The 14243-nt window shown below is 43.5% G+C and overlaps 1 protein-coding gene across 6 annotated transcripts in view; it reads right to left on the reverse strand.

Annotated features, from left to right (window-relative positions):
• Window positions 1–14243, reverse strand: part of POC1B (POC1 centriolar protein B) — a 65534-nt gene that overhangs the window by 34675 nt on the left and 16616 nt on the right. For 4 of the 6 annotated variants that reach the window (XM_076334248.1, XM_076334216.1, XM_076334224.1 and 1 more), the window contains one exon: window positions 3738–3890. The exons of 1 other annotated variant lie outside the window; for it this stretch is intronic. In XM_076334248.1, the coding sequence (XP_076190363.1) occupies window positions 3738–3890 (153 nt within the window). Of the gene's footprint in view, window positions 1–2868; window positions 2912–3737; window positions 3891–14243 lie in introns of those variants that run through there. One more of the 6 variants, XM_076334239.1, reaches the window with a different exon arrangement.

Consider the following 14243-nt stretch of genomic DNA (forward strand, 5'->3'; position numbering starts at 1 on the left):
CCTCTATGGTCTATGGAAAAAAAGTAGGCACCTTCAGAGAACAAGTCATTTACTTACATTTCCAAATCATCTGAATAATTGGAATGATTACAAGCTTTAAACCTCTACTTACTTGAATATTCAAGAATCACATTGATCAGTGCAGTTGGAGAACAGTTGTAAAGATATACAAGTCAGAAACATGAAATTCAACACTGCATTAAAATGCAGGCTACTGCTGGTCTGAAGAGGAAGAAATACAAGTAAGGAATTTCTTGTAAAAGTTAATTATGCTTCAAAAAGTAGGCAGGGAGATAGAAAAAAATTAGAGAAGGTATCTTAAATATTACTGGCTCTGTGTATAGCTTTGAAGTGTGAATAAGGAAAAGTTCTAAGAGAAGGTGAAAGTACACTCAAGCTCCACATTTCAGTCACTATCCTGAAGGCAAAATACCAGGTGATACCTGCAATTCTTAATGCCCTTGTGCAAGCTGTTTTGTTCAAAACAGCATTTCCAACTGGTGATGTTGTTGTTTCCTCTTGAGATCTACCTGTACATCTGTTGAACTTTGTGTTCTACCACTTTGAATTTTATCCTAAGGCAATCCATCTTCATTCCTGCTATAGAGGTGACTAAACTTAACCAGCTCAGCATAACTCAGGGCAATGTATTATAACACATCAAGTGTATAGATGACATAGTAGTGGCTTGTAGCAAACCTTAAAAGGTCATCTATACTTTTCAATATCCCGTATTTGAACTGCCTCCTCTGCCTGCCTGTAACTCTTGCATATGTTACCAAGGCTCTTAAAATACTGTTACTTCAGTTTCATTAAGATCAATCATCTTCCCCCGTTCCTCATGAAAAAGAAAATAAACAGAAAGCAAGTAGTTCTGCATTTTATCTGAGGTACAGATGAGATACTAGGAAAAACTGTGTCATTACAATTGCTGCGCTGTAGTGGAACAGATCACCCAGAGAGACTGGGGAATCTCCATCCCTCTTCAAGGCCCCCTAACTAGGCATAGCAGTGGCTGACTTGATGTACCATTGGCAACAAGACTAGATGGCCTCCAAAAGCTCCCTATGACGCATCTGTGATTCAATTCCTCCTTTCCCTGGTATATTAGAAACATGATGAGCCATAGAAAGATGAGGATGGTGTTGCAGTGGAACTACCTAGTGCTTAAATTCTCTCTATTGCCTGTTGCTTAGAAGGAGTTTGGGATGTTAAAAAAAAAAAAAAGGTATGTTTCTTTTAACTGAAGAAGGACAAAAATCTTTCTCTTCTTTTTTTTCTTCTCCAGAGTACAGCATAGCACAGTGGGGCTAGAAATGCTGCTTTTTTTCAGTTACAGGAGGAAATATTTAAGAAGATGGAACACTGAAAAATTTCAAGCATAGTTAGTGCCACTAAAGCATGTTCCTGCTAGTAGTAACCTGATACTAGTTTTGTCTGGATAAATTACGTTTCTGTACAGATGGTGAGGTCCATTCTTCCTCACCACAACAAAAACCCGTAATTTTTCTTGAGACAGACAGGAGGGACAGTAAAAAAAAAGGAAGAGACATATGGAGGAACAAAACTTCATAACTTCCTTTAACACTATCTACACTATTATATTATTAAATTACTTCTGAAAATAAGCTGCAAAAGAGATCCTAATCATTATTATTATATTAATTTACAAATATAAAAATATAGTACATTACGGTAATATCAGTTCTGTTGAAACTATCAGACACTGTTCTGTCTCAAAGAATATAATATAATTCATGTTTATTTGAGAGCAAGATATTCTACAGATAATGTGATGTTAATAGAAAACTAAACACAGCAACCTCATTCTTAAAATCTTGAAATCAGGCCAGAAAACATACCACAAGAGTCCAAAATTTTGCTACGACAAATGACAAAGCCATAGAGCCCTTTCACTACTATGGAGCAGCTAACCCAGAAGCCTATAAGCTGCTACAAATGTTACAGCCATGAAGAAATGCAGACATTAGGTTAAGTGAAATCTGTCAAAGCTAACTGATAAATAATTTCTTGACATTCAGCTATCAAATTTCCTTTATGTGCTCTTTCAGTATTGGTAATGAGGTGCTTCCTAGCCTTAGTTTAACTTCAGCCTGAACTCATTAATGCTTTTCCAGAGCTTCTCAATTACCTGGGACCAGGGATGAGGGGAAAAAAAAAAAAATCTGGAAAATTGCTTTAGAGAGTATTCGTATCTTTGCCAGGCATCTAAGCAGCAGAGGTCTGGAAAAGTTGACCTGAAAAGAAAGTAACTGAACCCTGCAGCTATAAGCTACTGTGTTTGTTTAGCATGTGTTATGACTGGGTGCAATTTGAATGGGTCTTGAAGCAAACTGTTGATGCAGCAAGAGTGGTTTAAATCTGCTGGCAAATGCTGTGATTGAGTTCGTTCCAGCACTGACCACCTATACTGAAGGCTGCTACCAGTAAATTTAACTTCATTCATTGACCTTACAATGAATATGACAGTCTGGCACAGAAGTTTGTTTCTGAAGCTTGTCATACATGCAGTTGTCCTGCTCTTGTTCTGACCAAAATGCTAAGCCATCAGAAAGTTCCACATCCAACTTGACAACAGAACCAGACACATGAGAATACTTAGTGATGGATTCTACCAGGGTTCCCCTCCTCCACCAAAATATTTTCAATCTTTATAGTACTCATATTGCATATATTCATATTGCATACACACACACACAAAAGCTCAATATCCTCAAATCTCAATGTTTTAAAAGTCTGAGCAGGAAACAAATGCCATGGTAGCAGTGTCTGCATTTTATATGAACGAAAACAGGTAATGATGAATTTCTATAGTACTCTATTAGTATATGACAGCAACCAAAAAGTACCTAGATTTATATCAGATACAGCTCTTGGACACTAGGGGCACCTGGAGAATATCAAAGAAGAGAGAAAAGTATAAGTAATCACCATGCAGAAGCTAGCCAGATCTACCAAGGACAGTCACAAATATATCCCTGGGGTTTTAGCATAAACAATGGTCTTGTCTAAAGCATAGTACTGTCTACCTATTTTGTATAGCTTTCAGACAACCTGACAAACACAGGATTTTCCAAATACTGACACAGAATATTTGACATTTCACTTTGGTTCCCTAATTCCCAATACTTCCAAGGGTTGCTGGTAGAAGGTTTGACAGTAAAGTAGCTGAAGAATGAAATTATCAGGAAATCAGACTACATATTGACATAAAACACTACTAGCCTAGAAAGGCTTTCTAAACTTTTCACTAGATATCAAGATCTTCTCACAATACCTAAAGGTCTTGGAAAGAAGGACAACTTGGACAATCAAGTATTTGACTTTCACTAATAACGCCACCCTGTCCTGCTTATAATGATGTATTTTGAGTAGTATCCTAGAGCTCACTGAAGATTCAGATATCTTCTGTAGCAGTTGCCATGTTACTTCAGAAACCAGACTAGCACCTATGTTTTGTTTAAATTAGATGTAGAGTACAGACTTACACAAGAAGCATGAAAGGAATTCATCAGGATAAATCTGACAGCATCAGATAGCCTAGTAACCGTAATGTGGATTCATAAGTTATGTATAATACTTTGGAAGCAATCATAACAAAAAGTTCTCTGGTATACATAGAGCACATTTAACTATAAATGCTAGACAGACATTTTTTGTAAACCAGAAGTTTACAAAAGCTTCTGGTTTCCTATATGAGTACTTATTGCACTCACCTCAACTGACTGAAGTTTTTCATCATGGAGATGAGGTGACCTTGGGTAAATATCAAGAAGATGAGGAGGATCATCAATATGTGTTCTTCTAATATGGTGTTTAAGAACTTCTTTATAATCAAATGAGTCAAAGTTGGTTTTCCATAGTAATACCTGTAAAAAGCCATCGTATCAGTAACTACTTGAAGCCTATTCAGTGACCAAAACATAACTATTCAGTGAAGTCTGTTATTACTAATAGATCACGATGTCAGAATGAGCCTGCTGTCATCACTTAGTCTGATCTCTACTACAACACAGGCACTTCCCCAGAGTATCTTGTACTTCAAGTCTAATAGATGTGGTTCAATCTATTTAAAAAAAAAAATCTCTAAAAGATGTCTCAATAATCACAAAACAAAGCAAAATTTTGTCCCACTGGACAAAGTTATTTTTCTGCCAAATCAAGGGGTCATATACTATCAAATTTCTGTCCCCTATAAAGGCTTCCAGGTCAAATGAGAGAGTTGAGGGGATAAGAGAAATGACAGACTTCCACAGAACTCTAAAGCACCTGGTTCCAGTGTTTTAGCAACAGGAATCTGTTTTCTGAACCTCGTCCAATTACATTCAAGGTAGAAACAATACACAACAGTCACACCACAGCAGAAGTAACAATGCACAAATGCAGAATTAAGTAGTAGAATGCAGAGGTAAGATAGCAGAAGGTAGTCTATCCAGCCTTATGGATAGACCAGGAAACCAAATTATAATGCACAATTCTGCTCTTTCATGTCAGAAAACAACTGTATATGCAAGTAATTTAATTAAGTTTACCACAAGTTTACATGATTTGTGTCATCTTTGTTACTTTAAGTGCTAAGGGAAAAAAAAAAACCAAACAAAAAAGGAAGTTCATAACACTTAGAAGATGGCAGTTTCCAAAAGTCCAATGCTGATTTTTATAGCTGCTCCCTAAATTAGAGGAAACAAAGATGGGACCATGGACTGACTTAATTTCTTGCCTGTCCAGCCAGAAGTATTTTTGACAACCATTAAAAGTATTTTTTGGAAATTAATAAACTATACATAAGCAGCACAAATCACAGATTTGTTCACAGAAATTCCAAGCAGACTAAATCTCATTTTTTATATATTCCTAAGTAGCTGCATTGCTACAAGTTCGTTTCAGGTTCAACACCTTTAATGACTGTCCTGGTTTCGGCAGGGATAGAGTTAATTTCCTTTCTAGTAGCTGGTACAGTGTTTTGGATTTAGGATGAGAACAAAGTTGATAACACACCGGTGTTTTAGTTGTTGCTAGGTAATGCTTACACTAGCCAAGGACTTTTCAGCTTCCCATGCTCTACTGACTGAGGAGGCTGGAGGTGCACAAGAAGCTGGGAGGGGGCACAGCCAAACTGGCCAAAGGGACATTCCATACCATGTGACGTCATGCTCAGTACATAAACTGGGAAAAGCTGGCCGGGGGGGCCGCTGCTCGGGGACTGGCTGGGCATCGGTCAGCGGGTGGTGAGCAATTGTGCTGTGCATCACTTGTTTTGTGTATTATTATTATTATTATCATATTATTATTATCATTTTATTTCAATTATTAAACTGTTTTTATCTCAACCCACGAGTCTTTCTAACTTGTGCTCTTCCAATTCTCTCCCCCATCCCACCGGGTGGGGGGGGAGTGAGCGAGCGGCTGCGTGGTGCTTAATTGCTGACTGAGATTAAACCACGACAGTCCTTTTTGGCGCCCAACGTGGGGCACGAAGGGTTTGAGATAATAACAGATTAACCGGAGTGTATTAAGGAACTTATATCTGTTAATAGTTGAGGGTCACAATGTTGGTTTCTCTGTTCTCGATATTGATTTGTATAATCTGCATCGCGCTCTTTTTCCTGCTGTACATGTTAAAGATTGGTGTTGGGTTTTGCAGTTTGCTGTGGTCTGCAGTGAATAGTAATGTCTCGCTTGTGAGGTTTGTTTTTAGAACATTGACCTTGACGTTTCTGTGGTATGTAAACTTCGCAATGAAGCCGTTACTGTACCATGGATACCATATCGTGGAGACAACTAGCAATTGCAGTAACTTTTCTGAGAGTTTTTTTACGGAGGAAATACAGAATGGCAGTGTCACTACCTTCTTCTATGATGTTTCCTCCTTCATTACAATAATTTTTCAGTATTTTGAGCATCCTTGGGCAGTTAAGATACTTCTATTAATACTTCTTGGGAATATTGTTTCGGTTTTGTCTAAAGTTGGTAAGCAATTTAAGAATATCATCCAGAGATCTGCCCCAAGGCTGAATAATTATGAGTGGCAGGGTGTGTGGGACAAGATGGGCAAGTACCTAGGCCAATGGGCACCCCCAGTGTTTTGGAACTTCACCCCTGAGCAAGTGCAGAATCCTGAAAAGTTAGTAGAATATTTGGAAAAAGTATGCTGTCACCCTGGCAACTCTAGAGAGATGCAACTCATTGCAACGTGCTGGGGCCTGGCCCATGCCTACCGAGCCCTGTTCAACACCATTCAGTACCCTCAAAGGGAAGAGAAGGTCTCTGGCTCTGACAGTAAAACGACACGCACTGCGGCCACTCAGACCCGGGCAACAGGCCGTGCAGCCACTCAAACCCGGGCAACACGCACTACGGCCACTCCAACCCCGGCGACAGGCCCTGCGGCCACTCCAACCCCGGCGACATGCACTGCGGCCACTCCAACCCCGGCGACAGGCTCTGCGGCCACTCAGACCCCGGCGACAGGCCCTGCGGCCACTCAGACCCCGGCGACAGGCCCTGCGGCCACTCCAACCCCGGCAACATGCACTGCGGCCACTCCAACCCCGGCAACAGGCCCTGCGGCCACTCAGACTCCGGTGACATGCACTTGCACTGCGGCCACTCCAACCCCGGCGACATGCACTGCGGCCACTCCAACCCCGGCAACAGGCCCTGCGGCCACTCAGACTCCGGTGACATGCACTTGCACTGCGGCCACTCCAACCCCAGCAACACGCCCTGTGGCTGAACCAAAGAACGAGCCTGTGCCAGTATCAGTCGCCCCTGTACACAAGAAGAAATCTTGGAAGCGGAAGTCAGCTCGTTTAGTAAGGGAGGAAGAAGCTTCTTCTAAAAGGGAACCGGAGGAAGAAGTATACGAGACAGATGACCCTAGAGAAGGACCATCACGAGAACGGGAGGAGGAAAGCCGGCCGCTGATCGGGGAGGAGGAAGAGGAAGAACTCATAAACGAGACAGTGACCACCCGATCTCTATCCCTGAGTGAGCTGCGAGATATACGAAAAGATTTCAGCCGCCGTCCAGGTGAGCATATTGTCACCTGGCTGCTCCGATGCTGGGATAATGGGGCCAGTAGCCTGGAATTAGAGGGTAGGGAAGCCAAGCAGCTGGGATCCCTTTCTAGGGAAGGGGGCATTGACAAAGCAATTGGAAAAGGGACACGTATCCTCAGCCTTTGGAGGCGACTCTTGTCAAGCGTGAAGGAAAGGTATCCCTTTAAGGAAGATGTCATATGTCGCCCAAGCAAGTGGGCCACCATGGAGAAGGGTATCCAGTTTCTGAGAGAATTAGCTGTGCTGGAGGTGATTTATGATGACCTGAACAATGAACAACTATCCAAAGATCCAGACGAAGTCAAGTGCACACGACCCATGTGGCGGAAGTTTATAAGGAGCGCACCATCGTCATACGCCAATTCATTGGCAGTGATAACCTGGAAAGATGGAGAGGAACAAACAGTGGATGAATTGGCTAGTCAACTCCGGCAATACGAGGAAAGTCTTTCTTCCTCCATCGTCTCGGCTGTGGAGAAACTGTCCGAAAAACTGTCCCGGGAGATCCAGCAACTCAGAGAGGATAGGTCCTACTCCTCACCTATACGGACCAGTATCTCGGCTATTAGAAGTAAGCGTTCTTTTGCTCAAGAGAGAGAATATAAAGGATACACACCACGGGGCACCCTATGGTTTTACCTGCGTGACCACGGAGAGGACATGAGGAAGTGGGATGGGAAACCTACTGCAGCCCTAGGGGCACGGGTACGTGAATTACAAGGGAAAACAATCACAGAAAGAGGTTCTTCCAGGAAAATTGCTGCTCCAGTTTCCAGCGGGCAGTTCCCCAGAGAGAGTAGAAGGGCTGATCTTACTCTTGATCTTAATAAAGAAACTTCTGACTCATACGTACAAGAAATGAGAAACGAGTACTGTGATGAGGATTAGAGGGGCCCTGCCTCCAGCCAGGGGGAGGAAAGGGACAACCGGGTTTACTGGACTGTGTGGATTCGGTGGCCTGGCACATCAGACCCACAGAAGTATAAGGCTCTGGTAGACACCGGTGCACAGTGTACCCTAATGCCATCAAGATATATAGGAACAGAACCCATCTATATTTCTGGGGTGACGGGGGGATCCCAACAGCTATCTGTATTGGAAGCCGAAGTGAGTCTAACTGGGAATGGGTGGCAGAAGCACCCCATTGTGACTGGCCCAGATGCTCCGTGCATCCTTGGCATAGACTACCTCAGGAGAGGGTATTTCAAGGACCCAAAAGGGTACAGGTGGGCTTTTGGTATAGCTGCCTTGGAGACGGAGGAGATTAAACAGCTGTCCACCTTGCCTGGTCTCTCGGAGGACCCTTCTGTTGTGGGGTTGCTGAAGGTCGAAGACCAACAAGTGCCAATCGCTACCACCACAGTGCACCGGCGGCAATATCGCACCAACCGAGACTCCCTGATTCCCATTCATGAGCTGATTCGTCGACTGGAGAGCCAAGGAGTGATCAGCAAGACCCACTCACCCTTTAACAGTCCCATATGGCCAGTGCGGAAGTCTAATGGAGAGTGGAGACTAACAGTAGACTATCGTGGCCTAAATGAAGTCACGCCACCGCTGAGTGCTGCTGTGCCAGACATGCTAGAACTTCAATATGAATTGGAATCAAAGGCAGCCAAGTGGTATGCCACAATTGATATTGCTAATGCATTTTTCTCAATCCCTTTGGCAGCAGAGTGCAGGCCACAGTTTGCTTTCACTTGGAGGGGCGTTCAGTACACCTGGAACCGACTGCCCCAGGGGTGGAAACACAGCCCTACCATTTGCCATGGACTGATCCAGACTGCATTAGAACAGGGTGGAGCTCCAGAACACCTGCAATACATTGATGATATCATCGTGTGGGGCAACACAGCAGAAGAAGTTTTTGAAAAAGGGAAGGAAATAGTCCAAATCCTGCTGAAGGCCGGTTTTGCCATAAAACAAAGTAAGGTCAAGGGACCTGCACAGGAGATCCAGTTTTTAGGAATAAAATGGCAAGATGGACGTCGTCAGATCCCAATAGATGTGATCAACAAAATAACAGCCATGTCTCCACCAACTAGCAAAAAAGAAACACAAGCTTTCTTAGGCGTGGTGGGTTTTTGGAGAATGCACATTCCAAATTACAGTCTGATTGTAAACCCTCTCTATCAAGTGACCCGAAAGAAGAACGATTTCAAATGGGGCCCTGAGCAACGACAAGCTTTTGAACAAATTAAACGGGAGATAGTTCATGCAGTAGCCCTGGGGCCAGTCCGGGCAGGGCAAGATGTAAAAAATGTGCTCTATACCGCAGCCGGGGAGAATGGCCCTACCTGGAGCCTCTGGCAGAAAGCACCAGGGGAGACTCGAGGTCGACCCCTAGGGTTTTGGAGTCGGGGATACAGAGGATCCGAGGCCCGCTATACTCCAACTGAAAAAGAGATATTAGCAGCATATGAAGGGGTTCGAGCTGCTTCAGAAGTGATCGGCACTGAAGCACAGCTCCTCCTGGCACCCCGACTGCCGGTGCTGGGCTGGATGTTCAGAGGGAGGGTCCCCTGTACACATCATGCAACTGATGCTACATGGAGTAAGTGGGTCGCACTAATCACACAACGGGCTCGAATAGGAAACCCCAGTCGCCCAGGAATTCTGGAAGTGATCATGGATTGGCCAGAGGGCAAAGATTTTGGAATATTGCCAGAGGAGGAGGTAACGCGTGCTGAAGAGGCCCCAATGTATAATGAATTACCAGAAAATGAGAAGCAATATGCCCTGTTCACTGATGGGTCCTGTCGTCTTGTGGGAAAACATCGGAGGTGGAAAGCTGCTGTATGGAGTCCTATGCGACAAGTTGTAGAAACGGCTGAAGGAGAAGGTGAATCAAGCCAATTTGCAGAAGTAAAGGCCATCCAGCTGGCTTTAGACATTGCTGATCGAGAAAAGTGGCCAGTGCTCTATCTCTATACTGACTCATGGATGGTGGCAAATGCCCTGTGGGGGTGGTTGCAGCAATGGAAGCAGAGCAACTGGCAGCGCAGAGGCAAACCCATCTGGGCTGCCGCATTGTGGCAAGATATTGCTGCCCGGGTGGAGAACCTGGTTGTAAAAGTCCGTCACGTAGATGCTCACGTACCCAAGAGTCGGGCCACTGAAGAACATCAAAACAACCAGCAGGTGGATCAGGCTGCTAAGATTGAAGTGGCTCAGGTGGATCTGGACTGGCAGCATAAGGGTGAATTATTTCTAGCTCGGTGGGCCCATGACACCTCAGGTCACCAAGGAAGAGATGCAACATACAGATGGGCTCGTGATCGAGGGGTGGACTTGACCATGGACACTATAGCCCAGGTTATCCATGAATGCGAAACATGTGCTGCAATCAAGCAAGCCAAACGGTTAAAGCCTTTTTGGTATGGAGGACGATGGTTGAAATATAAATATGGGGAGGCCTGGCAGATCGATTATATCACACTCCCACAAACCCGCCAAGGCAAGCGCCACGTGCTTACAATGGTGGAGGCAACCACCGGATGGCTGGAAACATATCCCGTACCCCATGCCACTGCCCGGAACACTATCCTGGGCCTTGAAAAGCAAGTCCTATGGCGACATGGCACCCCAGAAAGAATTGAGTCAGACAATGGGACTCATTTCCGAAACAACCTCATAGACACCTGGGCCAAAGAGCACGGCATTGAGTGGGTGTATCACATCCCCTATCATGCACCAGCTTCTGGGAAAATTGAACGATACAATGGACTGTTAAAGACTACGCTGAGAGCAATGGGTGGCGGGACGTTCAAACATTGGGATACGCATTTAGCAAAGGCCACCTGGTTAGTCAACACTCGGGGATCTGCCAATCGAGCAGGCCCTGCCCAGTCAGAACTTTTACGTACTGTAGATGGGAATAAAGTCCCTGTAGTGCACATAAAAAATATGCTGGGGAAGACAGTCTGGGTTATTCCTGCCTCGGGCAGAGGCAGACCCATCCGTGGGATTGCTTTTGCTCAAGGACCTGGGTGCACTTGGTGGATAATGCGGAAGGATGGGGAAGTCCGATGTGTGCCTCAAGGGGATTTGATTTTGGGTGAGAATAGCCAATGATCTGAATTATGTGATGTTAAGTACTAATTATAGTTATAATAGTTATACTAATAATACACAGATATACTAATAATACTAATAATATTATATGCCATACTAATGTTATTATAATAAGAATCACCCAGATTAATGAAGAATAACTTCAGTGAAACCAAGCAAAGCACAGTGATGATGGTACCAGAACTGACTTCAACCTGAAACAATCCAACACCACATACCATCTCCATTTTTCCTGCCCTGAAAGATTATTATGACAGATGGAGCCTGAAGTCATGGACTAAATGAACTCACTGAACATTTTAGAGGGATGGCCCACAGATGAAGGGAATGATATCTGTGTATGTGTGTATATATATATATAAAAGGGGGTGGTGATTAATGAAAATGTACTGGAAAATGTGAGACTTGAGCATGATGCAAATGGTATAGAATAAGGGGTGGATATTGTCCTGGTTTCGGCAGGGATAGAGTTAATTTCCTTTCTAGTAGCTGGTACAGTGTTTTGGATTTAGGATGAGAACAAAGTTGATAACACACCGGTGTTTTAGTTGTTGCTAGGTAATGCTTACACTAGCCAAGGACTTTTCAGCTTCCCATGCTCTACTGACTGAGGAGGCTGGAGGTGCACAAGAAGCTGGGAGGGGGCACAGCCAAACTGGCCAAAGGGACATTCCATACCATGTGACGTCATGCTCAGTACATAAACTGGGAAAAGCTGGCCGGGGGGGCCGCTGCTCGGGGACTGGCTGGGCATCGGTCAGCGGGTGGTGAGCAATTGTGCTGTGCATCACTTGTTTTGTGTATTATTATTATTATTATCATATTATTATTATCATTTTATTTCAATTATTAAACTGTTTTTATCTCAACCCACGAGTCTTTCTAACTTGTGCTCTTCCAATTCTCTCCCCCATCCCACCGGGTGGGGGGGGAGTGAGCGAGCGGCTGCGTGGTGCTTAATTGCTGACTGAGATTAAACCACGACAATGACTCTGTTGAATGGAAGACCCTAAATATACACTGGGAGACACAGTGCACCAAGAAAGATGGACCCAAACCAACTAAGACATTAGCGACAGTGAAAGTGGAATGCATGGATCTCAGTACAAACTATATAAACCTGCCTCAGAACCTGGCACTTACAGGACAATTAGGTGTTAGATTAGTTGATTCACAGCAGCTCACTGTGCTGTAAAGAGAGAGGTCCTGCTTTCTCTCCCTCCTCTTTTCAGCTGTGTAGTTCCACTACCTCCATCACCCAATCCAGCATCAAGTTATTCACAATTTTTATGTGGCTTTTTCCCATTTTTTCAGGCTAGTTTTCTGCTGGTTTAGCAATTCGAACTGGCTCAGCACTGAGTGTAAACAAGGGTATAGGCAGGAGGCAGCAGAAGTAGGACCTTTCATCAGTGGTGAGCATTTGAGCTGCTCAAGCTATAAATATGTTTCATTTTGCTCTGAAGAGAAAGGCCATGCCGCTGCAGCTTCATCATTACAGATAAAAAAATTAGTTAGAGTAAAGGCATATACGGATGTTTCCATGCTGGCTTGAGTATCTCAACTGCAATGCAAACAGTGTAAAAGCGACTACACACAACCCTAGAAAAACAGTTATTCCATAAGGAAGTATTTCCCGTTATGTCCAGGCAGTCACCAGACACAATGAGTTCTCTCTTCTATATGTTAAGAACTGAATTAACAGCACAGGCTACTGCCTTCCAAAGGAATAGGTCTAACTTTGCTCTTTCACTTAAAAGTAAGAGTAAAAGGTCTTCTGTCTTCCATGGAAGCAGGTAAATGAAATAATTTGTTATGTGCACATATAGCCAAGAAGTGCTAAGAACATGGACTTCAGAACTCTACATGTTCAGGTTTTTTTGGTTGAGGAAAGAAGCAAACAGGAAGAAACAAAAGAAGTATCCAGTGCTTGTTTCAAATACTTAATATGCTTCTGAACAAAGCTTTCAGCTGGCTCTGCACCAACCAGAAAGAAACTTGAAACCTGAAGCAGAGATACTGGTTTTCCTTCTTTGATGCAGGAAAAACAGATTTTATCTGTTGTTTGAAAATGTAACAGTCTTGAAATAATATGTGTATAGAGCAAGTAATCTGTGGTAAACTTACAGTGAATCAACTGCCTCCAACTCGCACTGTGGACAGACAGTATCTTTTGGATACTGCACGAGGGATAGAAGATGATACTTTTATGGCCAGCCTCTGCTCATCAGATTGACATTGCCGATCTGCCAGCAGAACTTTTCAAATGAATACACCCTACATTTACAGTAAGTCAACTTAATTCTACCACAGTAAGTTGAGAAGAGGTCCCACAACTATTCTCCCGGCAGACCTGGAAGAGGACTGTGGACAGGTCAGCAAAAAAGGATGTTTGTGGAGTACATGTGGGTATACACCAACAGAAAATGGACACTGAGGAATAAAGTTCTTACGTTTACTATAGATAAAGATATATACATAGGCAGTTACCACACAACAGTTAGCACTGCACATTTTAAAACTTGCAATACAAAAGTGAAAGTTACAGCAAAATAAGTAGCCCTCTCCCACCGGAACGTTCACAAGAAAAAGGGAAAAACTTCAACAGATAAAAACGTGCCTTTCTGTAAGGTAAATAAAACCAGGATTCATTACTAGACCTACCATGACTACTTTTTTAACATTTACCTAAGAAAGCACTTCCTGATGAAACTGGATCTTCCCTCTCATGCATTCAGCATGAAACCACTATACCAATCTGCTGAGAAACATGAGTCATCTTATAGATTTTTGCACTAAAATACCTACTCACTCCATGATCCCACGTGCCACCAGCTAGCTCTACAGCATGGAGTCAGAGCAGGAGAAAGGCAATGACATGACTGCACTGAACATGCACGTCATTCAGGGAGCCCCAAATTCAAAGGAAGCTTGCAATAAGTCAAGCATTCCCGGGGTATGCTGGCATTTATTTGGGAGGTTGAGTTAGGCTTAATACTGTAGGTCTTTTCCATCACCATAGCTTCTCAGATGAATCTTCTGTCATGTGACCTAGTTTAATACATGCACTTTACTTCCTCTCAAATTAAG

This window comes from Aptenodytes patagonicus, chromosome 1 (assembly GCF_965638725.1).
Source record: "Aptenodytes patagonicus chromosome 1, bAptPat1.pri.cur, whole genome shotgun sequence".
Lineage (NCBI taxonomy): Eukaryota > Metazoa > Chordata > Aves > Sphenisciformes > Spheniscidae > Aptenodytes > Aptenodytes patagonicus.